At 43.6% G+C, this 20,730-nt stretch overlaps 2 protein-coding genes and 1 pseudogene across 6 annotated transcripts; all 3 read right to left on the bottom strand.

Annotated features, from left to right (window-relative positions):
• Positions 1-5,622: 5,622 nt before the first annotated feature.
• Positions 5,623-12,226, bottom strand: LOC136544858 (uncharacterized). 5 transcript variants are annotated; one of them, XM_066536920.1, is made up of 5 exons: positions 12,053-12,226; positions 9,445-10,879; positions 8,978-9,340; positions 7,745-7,822; positions 5,623-7,637 (listed from the first exon to the last, which is right to left on the bottom strand). In XM_066536920.1, the coding sequence occupies exon 5, from the start codon at positions 7,605-7,607 to the stop codon at positions 6,099-6,101; it is 1,509 nt and encodes a 502-aa protein (XP_066393017.1). In that variant the 5' UTR covers positions 7,608-7,637; positions 7,745-7,822; positions 8,978-9,340; positions 9,445-10,879; positions 12,053-12,226; the 3' UTR covers positions 5,623-6,098. The 5 variants fall into 5 exon arrangements, with proteins under 5 accessions (XP_066393017.1, XP_066393018.1, XP_066393016.1 ...); XM_066536921.1 differs by having other exon boundaries at positions 7,745-7,786; XM_066536919.1 differs by having other exon boundaries at positions 7,745-9,340; positions 9,445-9,614; positions 9,700-10,879.
• A 1,707-nt stretch (positions 12,227-13,933) lies between these two features.
• Positions 13,934-16,197, bottom strand: LOC136541291 (uncharacterized; annotated as a pseudogene).
• A 749-nt stretch (positions 16,198-16,946) lies between these two features.
• On the bottom strand, positions 16,947-20,141 carry LOC136544857 (uncharacterized). Its single transcript, XM_066536916.1, has 3 exons — positions 19,979-20,141; positions 18,977-19,133; positions 16,947-18,877 (listed from the first exon to the last, which is right to left on the bottom strand). Exon 3 carries the CDS (start codon positions 18,843-18,845, stop codon positions 17,286-17,288), a length of 1,560 nt encoding a protein of 519 aa, XP_066393013.1. The 5' UTR covers positions 18,846-18,877; positions 18,977-19,133; positions 19,979-20,141; the 3' UTR covers positions 16,947-17,285.
• Between the last annotated feature and the right edge of the window lie 589 nt (positions 20,142-20,730).

Below are 20,730 nucleotides of genomic sequence, written 5' to 3'. Positions count from 1 at the left end.
AAGAGGATCTTGTGACCAGTTTTTGGCCAAAATAAAATTTTCTGAACCCGACGAAACAGGGGATGAATGGATCTGAAATTTTTTTCTAATCGATTTTGATATATGGAACGTCGAAATCCGAGTTTGTATGCGAAAACTAGACCAGTTTTGAGAACTGACTCCGAATTAGAGGACAAAGCGGAACAATGCGCGCAAAAGTTATTGCGGCGGCTATGGATAGATGCAAACAGTCAAGATAAGTGTAACAAATTAGATAGCGTGGACTAGGATTTGATGGATACAAAGGAAACACAACAAGACTTGAAGGTGTTCACGGATTATGATGAACAACAAAGGGAGAGACACAAACTGGACTAAAAAACGATCTAAAACCAGCAACCAGAACTTGCCTTAGGACACAAACTCAACAACACAAAACAGAGACGAAATTGCATGGTACAACGAGGCTATAGGATAGCGAATATGAGGCGGTGTATTTTTTTGGCTTTTTGTGGACTATAGGTAAAACAAAAACAGTAACAATATAAAAGAGAAAATAAAAGTATACCTAACGGGCAACAAGGGCTCTGATACCACCTAATGTAGACAAGGCCCGATCTTTCGATAGGTACGATAGCATTGATTGATGGAGACTCGACGTTTACGATCTAGGCTTCGAACCAAGACTAATTCAGATCCTCGCAACCGTTACACCACTGCTTCGTTGGTTATCAACCACGCGAACGCGATTGACTTCGCGCGAGAAGGCTTTCCTGCAAGCAAATCGAGAACACAAGCAATAACATGATGAACGCAATCTGAAATTGTAAATAAATATGAGGCTTATGATAACGAGAAGGAGTTCAGGTCTTTATTCGAAAGGACTAATCACCACAGGCAAAAAAGATCAAGAACCGGGGCCCTGGTTCACAGCAAGCGCTCTTGGCGGCACAGTTGTAGCAAAACTACGTCGGTTTTATGAGGAAATCAAGAACTAAACAAAACCCAAACCATAAGGAGAGAGACGACTGCTAATTATAGAGCCCCAGATTTCACCCCTGGACGCGCCCCTAATGGGCTTTAAGACGATATACGGCCCAACGGATCAAAAGACGATGTCGTAGCACCCTGGCAGATTCTAGACGCTGACTTGTTTCGACGATTTCCATTAATTCCGAAGGGTTTTTTATGTGACACCACTTGCATTGGCTTGCTTATCTAAATAGCTTTCCATCCATATGTGGATCGTCAAAAAAGGAGCCCGGACGCGCCCGTGTGACCAGTTTTATGACATACTGGTCCTGGAACCCGAGATGGGCTCGAACTTGATTTGGGCCTCCACCTTGGTGACTCGAACTGGATGAGCTTCGAGCCTCCTTCTTGGTTAGGACACCCTCGCTGATCTCCTCATCCTCTATCTCCAAGCATGGTCGTATGCGTGGAGCTCATGTCCTCATCAAAGAGTGTGGACCCTAGGTCAAACTTCTGACATCGAAAAGGGAGTAGGCGCATCTTGACATGACCCATGGCCATGATGGGCCACTCCCGGGGGCTCACGTCTCCAACAGCGTCAGTCGTGCGGACACTGTGCTGCCTAATCCCCATACGGTCGCTGACAGGGGTATCGGCTAACCATGCCACTGCCGGGACGGAGTGGAGCGCCACGACCAACTGACGATGCTCACGATGATGAACAGGAGCACGATGTGAAGCCGTCCCCGTTGTCGTCTACAGCATCGGCGGGACCCGCATAAAGGACATGAAGGGCGCCGTGGCCTCGGAGGCCTTTGGCTCTTAGCTTTTCTCTCTCTCTCTCCCTCTCCTTTTCTTCCTCTCGTGTAACCTACGCCTTCCCCTTCTTCTATAAAAGGAAAAGCAGGACACCCCATAGGGGCACGGCTGAACAGCTAGATGAGCTCAACTAGACTCAACGCCATTCAACTTTTTCACCAGAGACTTGGGATCCGCTCCCTCTCTCGCCTGTTTATAACTTCCTACTATAAACTCAGTGCCGGTAACACGAGCAGCCTCAAACTGGATGTAGGGACATTCCGCCCGAATCAGTATAAATCCTTGTGTCCTCCGAGCACACCATCCGGGCCAAACGTGTAAATACAAATTTACTAGCCGATGATTCGAAACACCGACACTCCATCAAACAGAGTACTCCCTCCGTCCCAAAAAGAATGCAATTGTAGTATTCAAAATTTGTCCCAAAAAGACTGAAATTGTAAGGGGCTCTGGAGAATTCATAGTGAGGAAGCTTCCAGAGTTCCGAAGTGGTTGGACAAAGTGTGAGGATTGGGCTGATCTTTATAGGGTCAATTTAGTAATTTACCACCAATCCTTGGTATTCTGTGTCTGGTCTTACAATTGTGGTCTTTTTTTTTTTTTTTTTTTTTTTTGACAGAGGGAGTATTTCTTCTGGGCTTCCTCGATCGAGCTCCGGTCTCCCGCAAAGGCTACGAGGAACAAGCGTGAATTATTGGCTATTTGGACTCATATATGGGCTTGAACAAGCGCGAATTCTTGGCTGTTTGGACTCATATATGGGCTTGCGGAACGGTGAGTGTGGGCCACCTGGGCAACTTTTTTGCGTTGGTCCAAGTGTTTCTTCCACATTCCCTGTTGATGAACGTCAGTAAAGCAACAATTCCAAATACTCCGTACCGTAGCTCCTTTTGACTTTGTGCTCAAAATTCAGTTTCTACACTTTGCATTTGCTAATATAAATATCCCACGCATTTGTATATATAATATATAAAATAAATCTATAATACAATACACGCGTACATGCAACTCCGTATTACAGTAGTATACAATAATAATAATTTAGAAATGCAGTAGTCAAGTCATTCGGAGCCTGAAAAGGGCTACAGTGCGAGCACGATCTCTAAGCTAGTGGCCGAAGCAGTCGACGAGGATGGACAGAGCCATCTCGGCGGTGAGACCCGGCGACGGCGACGGTGCGGCGGCTGCAGCATGAAGCTCATCGTCGGCATCGCCAGACGAGCCGGAGCCACCCGTTCCTGAGCCGTTTGGACGACGACTCGCAGCCGCAGCAGCAGGCTCCGACGAGGCGCGACGCGGCGGCGGCACGGCCCCGGCGTCGGGCGTCGCCGAGAAGACGACGCGGAGTCTGGCTCGCTGGTGGGTGCAGAGTGCAGACTTGGTGTTCGCTGTGTCCGCGGTGTGACTTGTGAGCGCGAGGAGGCACACGACGTCGTGCGGGCTCGTTTGTAGTATTGGCGGTGTGGTGTGGTCGGCGCGTGCATACGCGGCGGTCAGAGCGCGCACGGGTGACGGGACGCGTGTCGGCACGCGGTGGTCAGGGAGGCGCGCGCATCCCGTGGAGAAACCAGGGGCACACGCACATGCCCCTGCAATGGAGACGACGGGCGGCTGCGGTTTCGCGGGGCCAGACCACAGCTTCTGTCTTGTTCGCGGGTTCGGCGCCGGGCCAACACCGCCGAGCGTCCGCGTCGCAAACGTGATTGTTGGGAAAAGCACTGGCCAGCGGCGTGGAGTGGAGTGCTTGTCAATTCCGTTAACTTATCTTATCAGTCAATACAATGTTTTTCTCTCACAATAAATCAGCCAACAATACTTTTCAGCTAATAACGATGCTCTGTTCTGCTCCTGGTGTGCTGATAGCTACTCTGTTTTCTGAGTTGCAAACTAGCAATTGGTTTTACACTCAAGCAATGAACTGGTGGGAGCTCTCTTCCCCTCCGTTTACAATAAAAATAAAAAATCCGTTCCAGAGACTATTCTGTTTTTTTTTCCACATGGAACAGAACATTCCGGAACTGGTCAATACCATAATACCGTTTAGACTTTTTTAACAAAATTATAATATATATAAATAATTCTATATATGAGTAACTATATATGATATATTTTCATACAACTTTAGTAGCGACCATTCCAAAAAATATATAGGCTTATGTTTAAGATATCATATAATTTAACAGGTTTATAAATTGTACATTAAATCAGATATTACTTGATTCTTAGCCGGTACCGATATGACCGATATTGGCCGGAATAGCTGGTATTGAGGTCGGTACGTGATAAGAATGTTTTAATACCGGTCTAGCACCGGTATGATATATACTCGTCATTCCAGGTGGTAGTGGTATCGGAATGGTATTGACATGCTTGGCATATATGCTAAGGCTACCTAATGAAACACCACCTACTAACAATGAGAGTTTTTTAAATATATTTTTAACGTTTCTCTAAATCATATTTTTAAAATAACCCATCATATTTCTATTTTTAACTCTTTTGGCCGTGTCAGGCCGTGTGGCGTGGCAAAATCACCGTACACCATGTGCATCAGCACGGGCAAGGTGTGGCGTGAAAGTCAGAACTTTTGCAGCTGTGTTGCACCGCCACCTGGGCCGGGGTAAGAGTCTGACAATTTTATTTTTATTTGGGCCCAGCGTATGTCTCTGTTTTTCTATTTTCCTTTTTCTTACTATATAATCTCTAGTAAGAAATGGATTTACATGACGCTAAATGCATGAGAAGTGCACTGCACCTACATAAATTCTTAGAGTGAATTTTTTTTAGGAAACAAGAGTGGGAGCCCCTTACTGGTTAATATATATCTATACCTAATAATAAAAAGACAAAATTTTCGCCGTATTTTTTTTCCAGCCTCTTCCTCCTCCAAGAGTAGGGAAGATAATAGAAAAAATATATAGAGTTCCAGATGTAAAGATACTAGAGAGAAAGAAAATATGGGAGGACCTTAATAGTTTTTGAAATATATCAGGTGATGCAAAATGTCCAGATCCGAGTGGGCCTCTCTGGTGGGCTTTTTTTCCGACCTGGGTTGGATTCTTGCAGTTGGGCTGGCTTCGTTGTGGGCTGGATCAAGCCTATGCAAGCCTTTTTCCTTATGCAAGCCTTTTTCCTTTTCTTTCGTTTTTCTCTTTTTCTATAAAAACGGAGATATTGCAAAATTTGTCAAAATCATAGAAAGATCATTAAAATACCAAACCAGTTTTGCGGCACAACTAAATATTTCATGAACCGAAAACTTCGTAGATTATTATCTAATAAAATTTTACAAATGTATTTATGTAATTCCTAACGAGAACTGCCGTCTGAAAATTCAAGAGAGGTCTCAATCACCGGTGGACAGACAAATCCTTGACACATTGACAAAAAAATTACGGAGGTTGATATGATGCATCAAAAAGCTACAAAGGTCGATATTGAGTCATAGAAACACATGGGTATTATGAAAAATTAAAGTTATGACATACTTATAGCTAAATAATTATGTGTTTTGTAATGAAAGGAAAAATATACCAATGTGTATTTCAATTTGATATAGGTTTAGTAAGACATTGATATTTATTGTTAGCATTAACTTATATTATGGATGTCACGGTCATCATAAAATAAATTATAAAAGGATAAAAGATAAGTAGATATGTACCATTCACTTCATCGTTTTGCATGAATGCTTGATAGTTTTTTTTCTCTCCCGTTGCAACGCACGGGCATATTTGCTAGTATTAATAATAGAAGAAAAAAAGGATGTGTCCAAGCAACAGAATTCAAGAAATAGAAAAGAACAAAAAGAATATAAATAAGGTCACAATTGGTACTATGGTAGGCGATTGACAGCCCAAACTTTGATATATAAATGAATATGCAAGGATCAGTGCATACAGGATTTGCAAAATGGGAAGGGAGAGCAGGAGTGCTAAGAGCTTTGTCACATTCCAAAAAAAAAAAAAAAACTCAACCCAAAAGTTGAAGAAAACGATGGGCAGGCTTTCTAAGCTCGGTGTGACCAGAGGCGAAGATCCAAAGCAGCATTCGAAGAGTTTGGCAGCAGAGACGTCATGGTCATTGAAGGCCTTGGCATTCCTACTCTTCCAGAGAATTCGCATATGTAACTCAAGTACTCAACAACCTTCTCTCAAGTCATGACCTCATACACATAATTTAGCTCATACCTGAGAATGTCCTCAACGTACAGACATGTCCTTAACTGTGAAGAATTCCCAACATTTATGTTTAATCTGTTCCCAAGAAAATTCCATTTCTATGAATCTTTTTCTGCTAGTTTCTATTATCGATCCATGCTAAATTATCTAGAACTTCAGGCGCATTTGTGAAGGTGCTAACCGATTTTCTTTTTCTTTCTGCATCCAGCTTGCGAGAGAGCCTTGCAGCCGGCTAGGCGCATGCCCAGCCCATAAGTTGAGGAAGTGAGGAACCACATACGGCTGCTCCTCCAGCTCCTGATCCTGTCGTTGCACTGCCTTTCTTGCCCTAGTGCCCCGAGTCATTCGCCGTGTGCTTTGCATTGTCGTGCTTGCCTTCGCAACTTGAAAATATGCAGCACCATGTTTAGACTTCCAAAGCATCTGGTACACTAATGTGTCTGTGTTTTGGCAGAAGTAATCTACAGCCTTTGGTAGTGCGATCTCTTCCAGCTGTGCCAAGGTAATGCCTGTATGAGCGCAATGTTGCTCCTCACTCTGATTCACCACTATAGCTGAGCTTTTATCCGCAGCCAGCAGGTCCTCTGAAGAGCCATGGGGCATAAACAGTAGTCCAGCTATCAGATATTGAGAATCTTGCAGACAAAAATCGCCTCCATGCAGTGAGACTTGGCACTGCAAGTGCACTCCAATAACTGATTCTAGAGAAATATCTAGCGTGCCTGTGTTGCTACTACAGTGAAGTTCATGCTGGTCAAGCTCCTTGCAACATGATGGGTTTGGGCGATTCCATTGAGAAACACAATTATGGAGATTTTCCCAATGTTTTTTCTGGCGTGAATCAAGAAATGGCACCCATGAGAAGTCTTGTGTAGGTAGTTGCATAAGCTTATTCCTAATAATTTCAACTTTAGACTTAAAAAGGGGTGTGTACAACCTCAAGCAATCAATGGCAGTTCCAACTATGTCCATACTCTCTAAAAGTTGTAGAGTGACACTATAGAAAAAACTATTCTCGGGTGCCAGACCATCTTTCTGGATGAAGAACAGGACAACCTCTATTCCATGCTCTGGAGTACTGAAGGGCAACCACAGCAAAAAAAATGTGCTCTGATTTCCCAGATCGATATTGTGTTGTAGCTTCTTGCCTGTAAAAAGGTTTTTGACAAAAGGGTTGAAGGGCATGTGACAATGCGGTGTGCAACCAAGCTCTATGAATCTCAAGAAGTCGCTAGCACCATCTGCATACCACTCAAATCTTCGAACAATGGATCTGCTTAGCTGGTTGTTGAGACCAAAGGTTGAAGAGATAAATGACTTGGTAGCATGTGCTATCCGTTTAGGAAAGGCTGAACTACTGACCTCCTGTTCCATCTTTTCTTCTTCCAGGATTCTATTCTTGCACTTGTGGAGCACGTCGTCGCACTCTTGAGCAGCACGCTTCAGATTTTTCCGCCAACGCAACAACGATGCATCAGTGATCTGCCACTTTTCAGATGTCTCGAGAGCAGCCTCCAGCTTGATGTGCGCCATGTCTAGCCTCTCCAAGTTTTCGTTGTCCTTCGATTTCTCTTTCCCCTCATGCCTGTCAATCAGATCAGATAGGATTTGGCTAACTGCCCCTTGGACAACCGCAGAACCGACCATCTCTGCCATTAGGACTCAAGCATCTATAGCGTCCCTTCCCTGCTCATGAAAAGTAGCATATACCATTAGTCAGCACACATGAGAGAGTAAAAATATGGAATTTTGATCACAAGCAAGGATTTAGCTGAGTGGCTGTAAGAATCTACCTTTGATAGAATTGCATGGGAGTAGTGATCAGCTTAGCTGTCCTGTGTATGAAGGTACCTCTATAAGGAGGTGTTGGTCTCCATAAGCCACGGAAATGTTGGTTCAAGAAGGGATATGTGAGTTCAATCAATGATGGTAGAGTCTCTGCTTCTATATATGCATATAATTGACTAACATTCATTAAGTGGTGGCAAGTTGACGAAGCACATGCTGTGTGAATAATCAAATGGAGTCTGCTATGCTTCTCTTTACGCGTTTGAATATAATTGGCTAACATAGTATTGAACATGCATTAAATAGTGACAAGTTGAACCATACGGAGGCTGCTATGCTAATAAACTGAAAGAGAACAAGGGGAAATATAATACGTGAGCTTCAACATCTTTCATCCATTATATTAGTTCAGCAGCGTACAGGGAACTCAGAAGGCTTGGTCCTTTGCAGGTGAACATGGAAAGCTTGAAACCTCCCCTTGCTCCATGGCATTCTAGTCAAACGCGTGGGGCCCAGAAGCTAGAACCTGCAGCGGTGTTGCACCACCACCTGGGCCAGGCCAAGAGTCTGACAATATTTATTTTGGCCATACCCCTATGTTTTTCTATTTTTCCCTTTTCTTACTATATATAATCTCTAGTGTGAAATAGATTTACATGAAGCTAAACACATGAACAGCGCACTGCACTGCACTTACATAAATTCTTAGAGTGGATTTTCTTTAGAGTAACTACGGTAGGCGATTCTTTTTGAGGAAACAGGAGTGGTAGCACCCTACTGATTAATAATATATATTAATCATAAAAGAAAAAAAAAGATGTGTCCAAGCAACAGAATTCAAGAAACGGAAAAGGACAAAAAGAATATAAAGAAGATCACGATTGGTACTATGGTAGGCGATTGCCAGCCTGAACTTTGATATATAAATGAATATGCAGGGACCAGAGGATATGCAAAATGAGAAGAAAGATGTAAAGTGCAAAGCTATGTCACATTGTCAAAAAAAAAAAAAAAAAAACTCAACCCAAAAGTTGAAGAGAACAATGGGCAGGCTTTCTAGCTCGGTGTGACCAGAGGCGAAGATCCAATGCAGCGTTCGAAGAGTTTAGCAGCAGAGACGTCATGGTCATTAAAGGCCTGGCATTCCTACTCTTCCAGAGAACTGTTCACATATCTAACTCAAGTACTCAACAACCTTCTCTCAAGTCTTAACCCCATACACAGAATTTAGCTCATACCTGAGAATGTCCTCAACGTACAGACAGGTCCTTAGCTGGGAAGAATTCCGAACCATTTATGTTCAATCTATTCCCAAGAAAATTCCATTTCCATGAATGTTTTCCACTGTTGAGCAGCATGCTTCAGATTTTTCCGCCAACGTAACAATGATGCATCAGTGATCTGACACTTTTCAGATGTCTCGAAAGCAGCCCCCAACTTGATGTGCACCATCTCTAGCCTCTCCAAGTTTTCGTTGTCCTTCGATTTCTCTTTCCCCTCATGCCTGTCAATCAGATCAGATAGGATTTGACTAACTGCCCCTTGGACAACCACAGAACCGACCATCTCTTTCATTAGGACTCAAGCATCGCGTCCCTTCCCTACTCATGAAAATTAGCATATACCATAAGTTAGCATACATGAGAATAAAAATATGGAATTTGGATTGCAAACAAGGATTAGTTTAAGGGCTATAAGAATTTACCTTTGATACAGTTGCATGGAAGTAGTGATCAGCTTAGCTATCCTGTGTATGAAGGTATCTTTATAAGGAGGTGTTGGTCTCCATAAGGGGAAATGTTGGCTCAAGAAGGGATATGTGACTTCAATCAACAATGCGAGTCTCTGCTTTTATATATGGTTGAATATAATTGCCTACTCATGAAGTCAGTGATCAGCTTAGCTATCCTTAGGATACCACATAAGCTAAAAGACAAGTTTTATAGGATGGCGATTAGACCTGCTATGTTGTATGGTGCAGAATGTTGACCTACGAAAAAACGATATGTTCAATAGATAAGTGTCGCGGAAATGCGTATGTTGCGTTGGATTTGCGGTCATACAAGAAGGGATCGAGTTCGGAACGATGATATACGTGATAGATTAGGGGTAGCACCAATTGAAGAAAAGCTTGTCCAACATCGGTTGAGATGGTTTAGACATGTCCAACGGAGACCTCCAGAGACACCGGTGCGTAGTGGAATCCTAAGCCAGGATAGTAACGTGAAGAGAGGCAGAGGAAGACTGAAGTTGACTTGGGTAGAGGCAATAAAAGGAGACTTGAAATGATGGAATATACCCAAAGACTTAGCCTTAGATAGGAGTGCTTGGAAAACAGCTATTCACGTGCTTGAACCTTGATTGCTTCTGCTGGGTTTCAACTCTAGCCTACCCCAATTTGTTTGGGACTTAAAGACTTTGTTGTTGTTGTTATTGTTGCTGCTGCTGTGAATATAATTGCCTAACATGCATTTAGTGGTGGCAAGTTGACGAAGCACATGCTATGTGAATAATCAAATGGAGGCTGCCATGCTAGTTGACCTGAAAGTAAAGTGAAATATGTCAATTTGAGCATCTTTCATCCACTAACTCCGCAAAGGTATATGTGACTTCAATCAACAATGACAGTCTCTGCTTCTATAAATGTCTGAATATAATTGCCTGACACGCATTAAGTGGTGGCAAGTTGACGAAGCACATGCTGTGTGAATAATCAAATGGAGGCTGCCATGCTAGTTGACCTGAAAGTAAAGTGAAATACGTGAACTTGAGCATCTTTCATCCACTAATGCCGCGCAGTAGACAGCTTGAAACTACCCTTACTCAGCCTGTTCGTTCGTTGGTTTCAGCCAGGACTTATCAGCCACCCAACAGTGTTTTCCTCTCACACCAAACCAGCACCAGCCGAACTTATCAGCTCAGAAACCAACCAGCGAACAGGCTGACTGTCGGCAGTTTTCCTTGTATCCTCTTTTTTCTATCTTTCCTTCCCCTCACTGCTTCTTTAGTAACAAAAGGACTGCTGGGATGAAAAGGGCTTCTATTCTATATCTGCATATGCTGAAAGATGGATGACAAATACACTGACAGATCATGATGAATTCCAACCGGTTATCCAAAAGAATCACAGCATCCATTTCCTGCTAAGAAAATGCAACATAGAACATTGAGTCAGTAACTAAGTATACGTGAGATACTAAATATGTCTTTGGATCAAAATTCAGAAGCAAAGATTTAGCTTAGTAGCTGTAAGAATATACCTTTGACATAATAAAACAGAAGTGGCAGATAAGATAACGCAGTCCAAGACGAAGAAAAAAGAGGCATTCAATTCACTAACAGGGTATGATAGCATAGGTTGAAGGATGTGGGTGTGGGTGGGTGTGTGGGGGGGGGGGGGGGGGGGGGGGGGGGGGATGATTTGGTCTTTATAGGGCAGAAATGTCGATTCAAGGAGGAAAATCTGTCTTCAATCAACAATGAAAGCCTCTGCTTCTCTTTACGCGTTTGAAAATAATTGGCTAACATGCATTAAATGATGACTTGTTGAACCATATGGAGGCTTCTATGCTAATCAGCGCCGACAACTGGAGAAAAATAGGAAATATGTCATCTAGAACTTCTCTCATCCATGAATTCAGCGCCGTACATGGAACTCAGAAATACTTGGTCCTTACCAGATGAATGATGCAAAGCCTGAAACTGCCCGTTGCCACTGGCAATTTGTAGTGGGCAAAGCAAATATTTTGAGTCTTTGGCAAACTTTTTTCCATGGTGTACCAGTATGGCCTAACGTCCACTAGTCACCTACAATCACCGTAAGCCTTAGTTTTCTATACTTCCTTCGCCAGTTCACCTCATTGTGTAACTGATCATCGATAGTCAAAACTCAAAAGGACAACATATGTATACACCTCAGAGTACAGAGGACTCCTGTATATCCTGTAAGATGTATGACAGAGTGCAGAAGTGCAGTGACAGATCAGAAATCTTCACAGCCAATTAAGCAAAAGAAGATTTGCTCGTACATGACCATTGAGGCATTGACTACATCTAAAGTCCACTGTAGTAGAAGAAAATTTGTGCTTTTTCTTTCTCTCCTACAGTAGGTCCTAACCTAGCTAAAATCGCAGAGCACCACCCTGGCTTGATCGTATCAGCCATGCAATGTTTTTCTCTCACAACAAAACAGCATCAGCCGGATCAAGCGAACAAGGTGCTTGTTATAAATCTCACATCGACTGACAGGCTGCTCGACGCCCTCGACGCAGGGCAGGTTGTGGCATCCGCGGTGGGGAGTAAATCGAGCTCACCTCTAGCGCCGCCGCACGGAGTAGCGGCGGACGGCGACTCCACCGCCATCTCCGCTCATTCTTCGTTCCTTCTCGAATCTCGACGGCGCCGCCGCCCCGTGCACCCTCCTCGACCGACCGACGAATTCTGCCACCTGCCCACCTCGGCAAACCACTGCCACGTGGGACCCAAGGGCAAACCTACAGCTCCTTGCTTCTCCAGTGGCGTGGCGCTGCTAACTGGGCCGGGCCAAGAGTTAACAACTTTTGTTTTGGCCCAGCATGTCATGTCGTAGAGGACTAGCCGACTGGGACGCGTGGGCGCAGTGGCGGACGACGCCTCGGCCGCCAAGTCCGGCGGTTTGACCCTGTCCTCCATGGCCCCCCGCCCACAAAACGCGCACCCTCTCTCGCCTCCCTAACCGGTCGTCGCTCGTGGGTGGGATCCTCCGCGACGGCGGCGTGCCTCTCCACTGTGTCCGGCAAAAGCACTGCGGTGGGGTCCCATAATCCACAGCTTTCCCCAGCAGCCAGCGGTGTGCAGTGTGGCGAGAACTGGGCTAGGCCTAGGCCTAGAGGCCAGAGCGTAATAAAATATTCGTTTTGGTCCAACTAACAAATATTCTTTGTGGCTTTTTCTATTTTTATTTATGTTGTAGCCTTTAGTAAAAAAAAATGTCACCATCATCTTTGGATTTAGTCTCACATCCATAATTGATTGTGGGGAGTATAACATATAAGGCGGGGCAACCCTCTCCTGTTATACTAGGGCCTGGTCGGCTGGTATTAAAGTCGGCTGATAAGCTGGCTTTGGCTGATTTATTGTGAGAGAAAAATACTGTAGATTATAGCTGATAAGTTCAAGCGAACAGGCCCTAGTATTTTGGGTTGAGTTAGGTATAGGCCTTAATATGTTGTGCGCTCCGATGCACCTGGGCTTAAGGAGGTGCCAATTTATGGGCATAGTGAGCTAGGCTAGATCCGCTACGCACTCTAACAAATAATATGATATTGGAGCCCATAGTCAAAAAACTTGATGGCAGGGGAGTGCAACTTATAAAGTGGGGGCAGCCTTGCCCTCGCCTATTAGGTAGTCTTGGGCCGGATGCGCTGCGCACTCTAACCTATCATTAGATAAATTCTAGAACATATACATTTTTATAATCTATCTAGAATTACAATATTGATAACATTTTTTTGTAACTTAGAAAGATGGACGGCCTAGCTAGATTGCTTCGTGATTGGTGTTTCTTTTCTTTTTGTCGGCTGCTCTACTTGGCTGATTTCACAGCTCTTTCTATTTTCGCCGTTCAATATCATGGACTGAGATTTGACTGTTTAAATTATGGTTGTAGAGCGCGTGGAGTATTTCCTTAGTACCACGAAATTCCACCTGTCAAACAAATCCAAATTCCCGCATGCTCTTTCCACAACAAGATTTCTGTGGAATTATGGTTTGGGTACAAGGAGAATCTGCGTCAGCAAGTCAATACGAAAGTTTTGCGGCAAGAGATTAAAGTTGCACTTTGCAGTAGGTGGGCTGACTTATGACAAGCAATGGGGCAAACATGTGAATTTTTTTTTTGAAAAAAAAAACATTCATACAAGCATGTAAATTTGCTTTGATTGTTTTTGAAAAACAAACACTCATACATCATACATGCACCTCTACCTCTAAGGTTTGTTTTTAATCATCTTTGTAGAATGAAACCATTAGATTAGTGGAAAGAAGAAAGAATGGGAAGAAAGCAACCATGGTCAAGCTTTAATTTAATCAATATAAATAAGTAGAAGTTATGACAACCTTTAAATTCAAGCCGAGGCATGGCGTAACCACAATCTAAACGTTCACAAAAGCAACAGAACCATACGGTTACAAATAGGTTTCACTTTTTATTCCCATGTAATTCCCATTACATGATCACTTGATCAGCTGGTCATATATGCATAACTCAAACTGAGATCAAGTGATGTGCTGTACTTCCATAAGTTCCTAATGTAGAATTATAGTAGTACTTCCTAATTTTAAGACCAAGAAAACACAAACCATTGACATGTAATTTAAGACCTTCATGCTATGGGTTTGCCCCTCTTCACTGGAAACAGAGCATCCCCAATATATCTGCAATTTTTTTTTTCTGACAGATTTGCTCTCTTTTCTGAGTAGTAATCCAACCTTTGATCTGTTACGGTTATCTCTCCAGGTTAAACGATTTAGAATTTCAGGTGCAGCAGTGGTGCACTGGTGCTGCTAACTGACTTTCCTTTTCTTTCTGAATCCAGTCCAAGATCAAGCCTTGTAGCCGAACGGGCGCATGTGCACCCCATAAGTCGATCAAGTGAGAGATCATACGCGTCCGATGCTGCAGCTCCTGATCCTTTTGTTGCACCAGTTTTCTTTTCCTAGCTCCCTTAAAAGTTCTCCGTGCACCTGGAGCCTCCATGCTTGGCTTTCCAAAATGAACGTATGCAGTGCCATGTATAGCCTTCCAAAGTATTTGGTAGACCGTCGCTTCAGTGTTTTGTTGGAAGTAATCTATCGCCTTCGGCAGCATGATTTCTTTCAGTTGATGTCAGTATGCTCGCAATGTTTTACCCTCCTGAAGATCGGCACCATTGTAGAACTTCTATCCGCAGGTAGCATGTTTTCTGAAGAACCATGGGGAGTAAAGAGGAGTCCAGCTTTCAGCTTTTGATAATCGCGCAGAGAATATTTGTATTCAGACAGTGAGGTCCGTTGTTGATTATACTCGGATAGTGAGATCTGACACTGCAAATTTACTACAATAATTGAATCCAGAGAAGCATCCATGCCTAGGTTACTAATATGGCCAACCTTATGCTGATCATGCTGCTTGCAACATAATGGGTCTGGACGAAACCATTGAGTGCTAAAACTATGAAGATTGTCCCAGTGTTTTCTGTGCCATAGATCAACATATGGCACCCATGAGAAGTCCTGTGTAGGTAGCTGAGTGAGCTCTTTCTTGATGGTTTCAACTGTAGGCTGGAAACAAGGAGGGAAGAGCTGCAGGCAGTTCACTACGGTCCCAACAATGTCTGTGCTTTCTGATATCTGCAGCATTGCACCAAGAAAGAAGTTATCTTCAAGTGTATTTCTGTCTTTCTTGATAAATACCAGGCAAACTTCTATTCCATGTTCTTTCGTAGCAAAGGGCACCAACCATAGTAGAAACAAAGGGTACTCATTTCCACGGACAATTTTGTGTTGTAGTTCCCTGCCTGCAAAAAGGTGCTTGACAAAAGAGTTGAATGACATCTGACGGGATGGTGTGCCACCAACCTCTATGAATCTCAGAAACTCACTAGCACTATTTGCAAACCACTCGAATCTTCTAACAACAGATCTGCTGGACTCATAGTTGTTGCGGCCAAAGGCAGAGAAAATAAAAGATTTGGTAGCATGTGCTATTCGTCTAGGAAAGGAAGAATTCCTCACCTCCTGTTCCATCTGTTCTTCTTCAAGGATTATCTTCTTGTATCCGTACAGTGTGTCATCGCACTCTTGAGCAGCCCGCTTCAGCTTCTTGCGCCAACGCAACAACGACGAATCAGTGATCTGCCACTTACTGGATGTCTCAAGAGCTGCCTCCAGCTTGATATGCGCCATCTCAAGCCTCTCCAAGTTATCATTTGGATTTGAGTCTTCTTTGCCCTCATACCTGTGAACCAGACCGGATAGAATTTAGCTAACTGTCTCCTGGATAACCACAGAACTGACCATCTCGGTCATTAGGATCCAATAAGTATTTGTAGCATTCCTTCCCTGCTCAGAAAAAAAGCATTTGTACATGAGGAGACTAAATATATGAACAAAATCTCGGGACAGAAAAAAAATGTGTTCCACAGAGGACCTACCCTCAGTTGATGTGCAAGGAAGTGGTGAGGACTGAGGAGTTGTCGCAAGTGTATATAAATATATTCTGGAGGGTAATGTGAATGTGATGCCCAAGATTTTCAGAGGAAAGAGACGTCGAGAAGTCAACAACTGGGGTCTGGTAGTGATCCGTGCACAGGAGTTGGTTTGTAGAAGGAAAAAACTAATTAATGATTGCTTTTTGGCTTAATTAATGCCTAAAAAAATTATCTCTTTGACTTAACAGCAACATGAGAATCTGCCGGTCTGCACGTGTTTGTGCAAGAAAATCAAATGGTGGGTGGGGTGATATTTGACCAAGGACCAGACAACAAAGCAAATGACAACCTGAGCACTTCTACTTTGTGCACGAATGAAAAAGGAATTCAGCAAAGTCATGGTGTTTGGAGAGTCTGTACCAGATGAAAAGCTACACGTCACTACTCACTAGCAAAGTCATAGGAGAGCATACTCTAGGAACTTAGCCACGTGAACAGAATGGCACTGGATGCTTCATGCAAATATCGTCCAAGCTTCCAGAATTCCCTGCACATGCCTCAGAGTTCGGTCGTCGTCCTCTTTACCTGGGTAGTCAGCAGAGCACGGCGCGTCTAGGACAGAGTGGTGCATTTGGTGGAGAAGAAATGCCTGCAGTTTTGGAGTCTAGACCACTGCAGTGCTGCGGTTCTCCGCATTTTTTAGCTCAAGAAACGACGGGCACGCCCATAGTCCATGGAGAACAGTCAAACAGCAGGTACAAAGCAAACAGAAGTCAAAAGTGTCACACCCAAACCATGCACGGGGAAACTGTGGTTTTATCTGCTGTCTAAAATCATCAGGCACAGAGGACTGTCAAATGGAGAAATTGCAGTCAAATAAAGTTTGCAGATGCAATTATCAGCCAGAGTACATTGTCCTCACTGGAGAGGCAATGCAAGTCACCACTCATAATTTACAGAGTGTCAGAGTTTAGGACATGGGGGAGACAGAGCATTACACCAATGTGTTCCAAGTTAGAACAAAACAGAGAGTTGTGCATGGTAGCAAAAGAGCATTAGCTTTATAATTCTCTGAAAAGGAATGGAATAGCCCATGGTCCATAACGACCCTCTTAAAATTCACATAGAAATTAACTAGACACCTCTTACAAACAAATTACAGTTGATATATGATGGTAAAACCATGTCAGCATAGGATCAGCTGGAGAGAAACACGCAGCACCATATAAAAAACTAAAAACAGTTATGTGCTCAACATGCCTCTGTATTTGGAGTATTTATGTTTTCTGCATATTTTTGCTCAGCTATGAATAGTAACTCCAAATACATGATTTGTTCCTTGAACATCCCATTTCCAGTCTTGTGTTCCTCATTTTCCTTACATGATTTGGAATTTCTGATGTAGCTGCAGAGCTGCTAACTGTTTTTCCTTTTCTTTCTGAATCCAGTTGACAATTGTGCCCTGCAGCTGGACAGGCGCATGTGCAACCCACAGGTTGAGGAATTGAAAGATGGTACTTGTTTTTCTCCCTATCTCCAGATCATGCCATTGCAACATCTTCCCTTTCCTAGGCCCCTGAGAAGTCCTCATGCTTGTTCTTTGTGTGCCCATGCTTGCCTTCTCAACCTGAATATATGCAGCGCCATGTTCTAATTTCCCAAGCATTTGGTAGACTGCCGCTTCATCATTCTTGCAGAAGTAATCTATTGCCTTTGGCAGCATGGTCTCTTCCAGTTGTCCCAATGTGAAGTCTGTATGCAAGAAATGCTGCTCCTCACAGTAGATCACCGGTACTGCAGGAGTTCTATCGACAAGTAGGATGTCTTCTAAACATCCATGGGGGGTAACTAGGAGTCCAACTTTCAGATATGGAGAATCTTGTAGAGAATATTTGGTTTCAGACAGTAAGGACCTATGTTGGTTGCAGTCCAAGACTGAGACATGGCACTCCAGATGTACTTCAATTACTGGTTCCAGAAAAACATCTCGTAATCTTGACCTGTTTAACTTTCTAAGCTTGTGCTGATCATGCTGCTTGCAACATAATGGGTTTGGGCGAAACCAATCTGTGCCAAACCTGTGAAGAATATCCCAATGTTCTTTGTGATGTGTATCAATATCTGGCACCCATGAGAAATCTTCTGTAGGTAGTTGCAGAAGTTTATTCCTAACTGTTTCAACTGCAGACTTGAAATTGAAAAGAGGGGCATATAGCTGTAGGCACTGAATTGCCATCCCTACTATGTCGGTACTCTCTGAAAGTTGTAGCATCAAAGAAAAGAAGAAGTCATCCTCCGATGCATTACCATCTGTCTGAATAAAGATGAATCTAGCCTCTATTCCGTAGTCTGAAGTAATATAGGGCGCCAACTGTAAAAACAAAGGACGCCTGTTTGCCTGAATGATTCTGTGCTGTAGTTTCTTGCCATTCAGAAGATGCCTAACAAGAGGGTCAAAGGGCATGTGGTGGCGTGGCCTGCCACCAAGCTCTAGTAATCTGAGAAACTCGCTAGCACCATCTGTGAACCACTCAAACCTTCGAACAGTGGAGCTGTTTGACTCGTCTTTGTTGGGACTAAAGATGGAGGAAACAAATGACTTGGTAGTATGTGCTATACGTACAGGAAACGAGGACTTTCTCACCTCCTCCTCTGTCTGTTCGTCTTCTAGGATCCTCTGCTTGCATCTATGCAGCATGTCATCACACTCCTGAGCAGCACGCTTCAGCTTCCCGCGCCAACGCAACAAGGATGCATCAGTGATCTGCCACTTCTCTGACGTCTCAAGAGCAGCCTCGAGCCTGATGTGTGCCATCTCTAGCCTCTCCAAGTTTCTGTTGGCACTTGATTCCACTTTCTCCTCATATTTCTGAACCAGATTGGATAGGAGCTGGTTCACTGTCTCATGGACAAGTGCAGAGCTGACAATCTCTGCCATCAGGATTCAAGGATCCATAGTATCCCTTCCCTCTTCATAAAAATTGAACATGAAACAGCACACATGAGAGACTAAACATATGATCTTTGTATCAGAAGCAAAGATTTAGCTTAGCAACTGTAAGGACATACCTTGGACTGAATCACATGGACAGCTATCCTTTTCATGCATAGATATCTCGAGTCCAAATCATAGAATGAAGCAAGATGTGAACTTGAAGAGAACTCAGTGATATATATCAGAGACTTTGAAGGAGAAAAAGAGGTAGGCAAGTCCAATAATTGGTCTCTGCAGGGAAAAAAAGGTAGACCAGTCCCTCAAAAGTTAATGATGAGAGTCTGCACTTGGTTACACATCTGGATATATAATAGGCACCGAGTAGAGAAAAGTAGGAGAGGTCCGTTCAAAACCGTGTCATGTGTGGAAAATCAAAGAATGAAGGTTGGTGCGATAAACCAACGGCAGGGAAAGAAAGTGGAATGCAACTTGAGAATAATTTAAAAGGTCTTGGCCTCTCAGATGCTTAAACCGTGCGCCACTTGGAATTCCTTTTCAGGTTTCTTGTTAGCAAGTGGACAATGAGCTTGGAACTTCTTTTTAGAGAGTTTTCGTTAGCAGTGGCAGTTTCTAGTAGATGAAGCCAACATTCAAGTCTCTGTAAATTCATATTTCTTGCCACGTACTGGTTCACTGATGTCTGATTAACTCATAACATTTTTCCATGTCTCCCCTCATTTAATTTGCTTGCTTGCTTGCTTGATGCCATGGAAGTTTGTTCAAACAGACTACTGTCAATGAAATGGACTGTGTTCGATGCATGAAACTATAGTACACAACAAGAAAAAAGAAAAAGGAACTATCTGTATATGTTTTTCTAACAGTATAGTACATGTACATAGATAAGATTCTAAGAACAGACTGTTATACTACTACGACTGATCCGACTCCGACATGGCCAGATGCCCGGATCTAGTGGTACAAGATTGAAGGCCATGGAGCGAGCAGAGCTAGAGGCAGTCTGGTTTCTGAAAGCAGAGCAGCTAGCAGGCAGAGGAGGCGCCGAACATAGCTAGGTTGTGTGCTCCTGCCCGGCTGCAGCAGCACCGTGAGTTGGGGAAAAAAATCGCGCGTACCTGGAGAGCGCTTGTGTGAGGTAGGAGCGCCTCGGCCGTCATCTCCCGGTCCGTCGCGGCTCCCACTCCTCCACGGCGCCGTGTCTCTATCCTCTCCGACCGCCGGCCTCCACCGCCGTTCTCCGCTCCGCCCCGGCGAACCATGGCCGTGCGGCCCAGGCGAGTAGCCTAGTGTCGAGGTAGCATAGCGTAGGCCGGGCCCAGAGTTTTGAGCCTTCTTCGCTTGCTCCAAGGGCCCATCGTGTCATCATTATGATATCCTGGGCCGGGCCCAAAGTCCATATTCATCTTAGCCAAACGTGTTGCGGAAAGCTTCGCTGCCGACCAGTCGCGTGATTTTACTCAAATTTCAAAAAATAGAAAACCCTTTAATACGATGTCAGATGAAGATAATTTTTATATGTAAATTGTATACCTCGATGAGATCTACAACTTTGTAGTTTTGAGTTTTTTCATTTGAGGACAGTAAGATGCTCGAAAAAATAATATAAAATTTCAGCACCATATTTTATCGCGTGATGAGACTCAAATTTCAAAAAATAGAAAACCCTTCAATACGATGTCGGATGAAGATAATTGTTATATATAAATTGTAGAACTCGACGAGATCTACAACTTTGTAGTTTTGAGTTTTTTCATTTGAGGACGTTAAGATGCTTGAAAAATAATATAAAATTTCGGCGCCACCCAAAAATATCAAAAGTTACTGTTTACCAGCAAAACCGCCCAGAAGGTTGAAAGTTGAACTTTTT

This window comes from Miscanthus floridulus, chromosome 3 (assembly GCF_019320115.1).
Source record: "Miscanthus floridulus cultivar M001 chromosome 3, ASM1932011v1, whole genome shotgun sequence".
Taxonomy (NCBI): domain Eukaryota; kingdom Viridiplantae; phylum Streptophyta; class Magnoliopsida; order Poales; family Poaceae; genus Miscanthus; species Miscanthus floridulus.
This window is presented reverse-complemented; position numbering and strand designations above follow the sequence as displayed.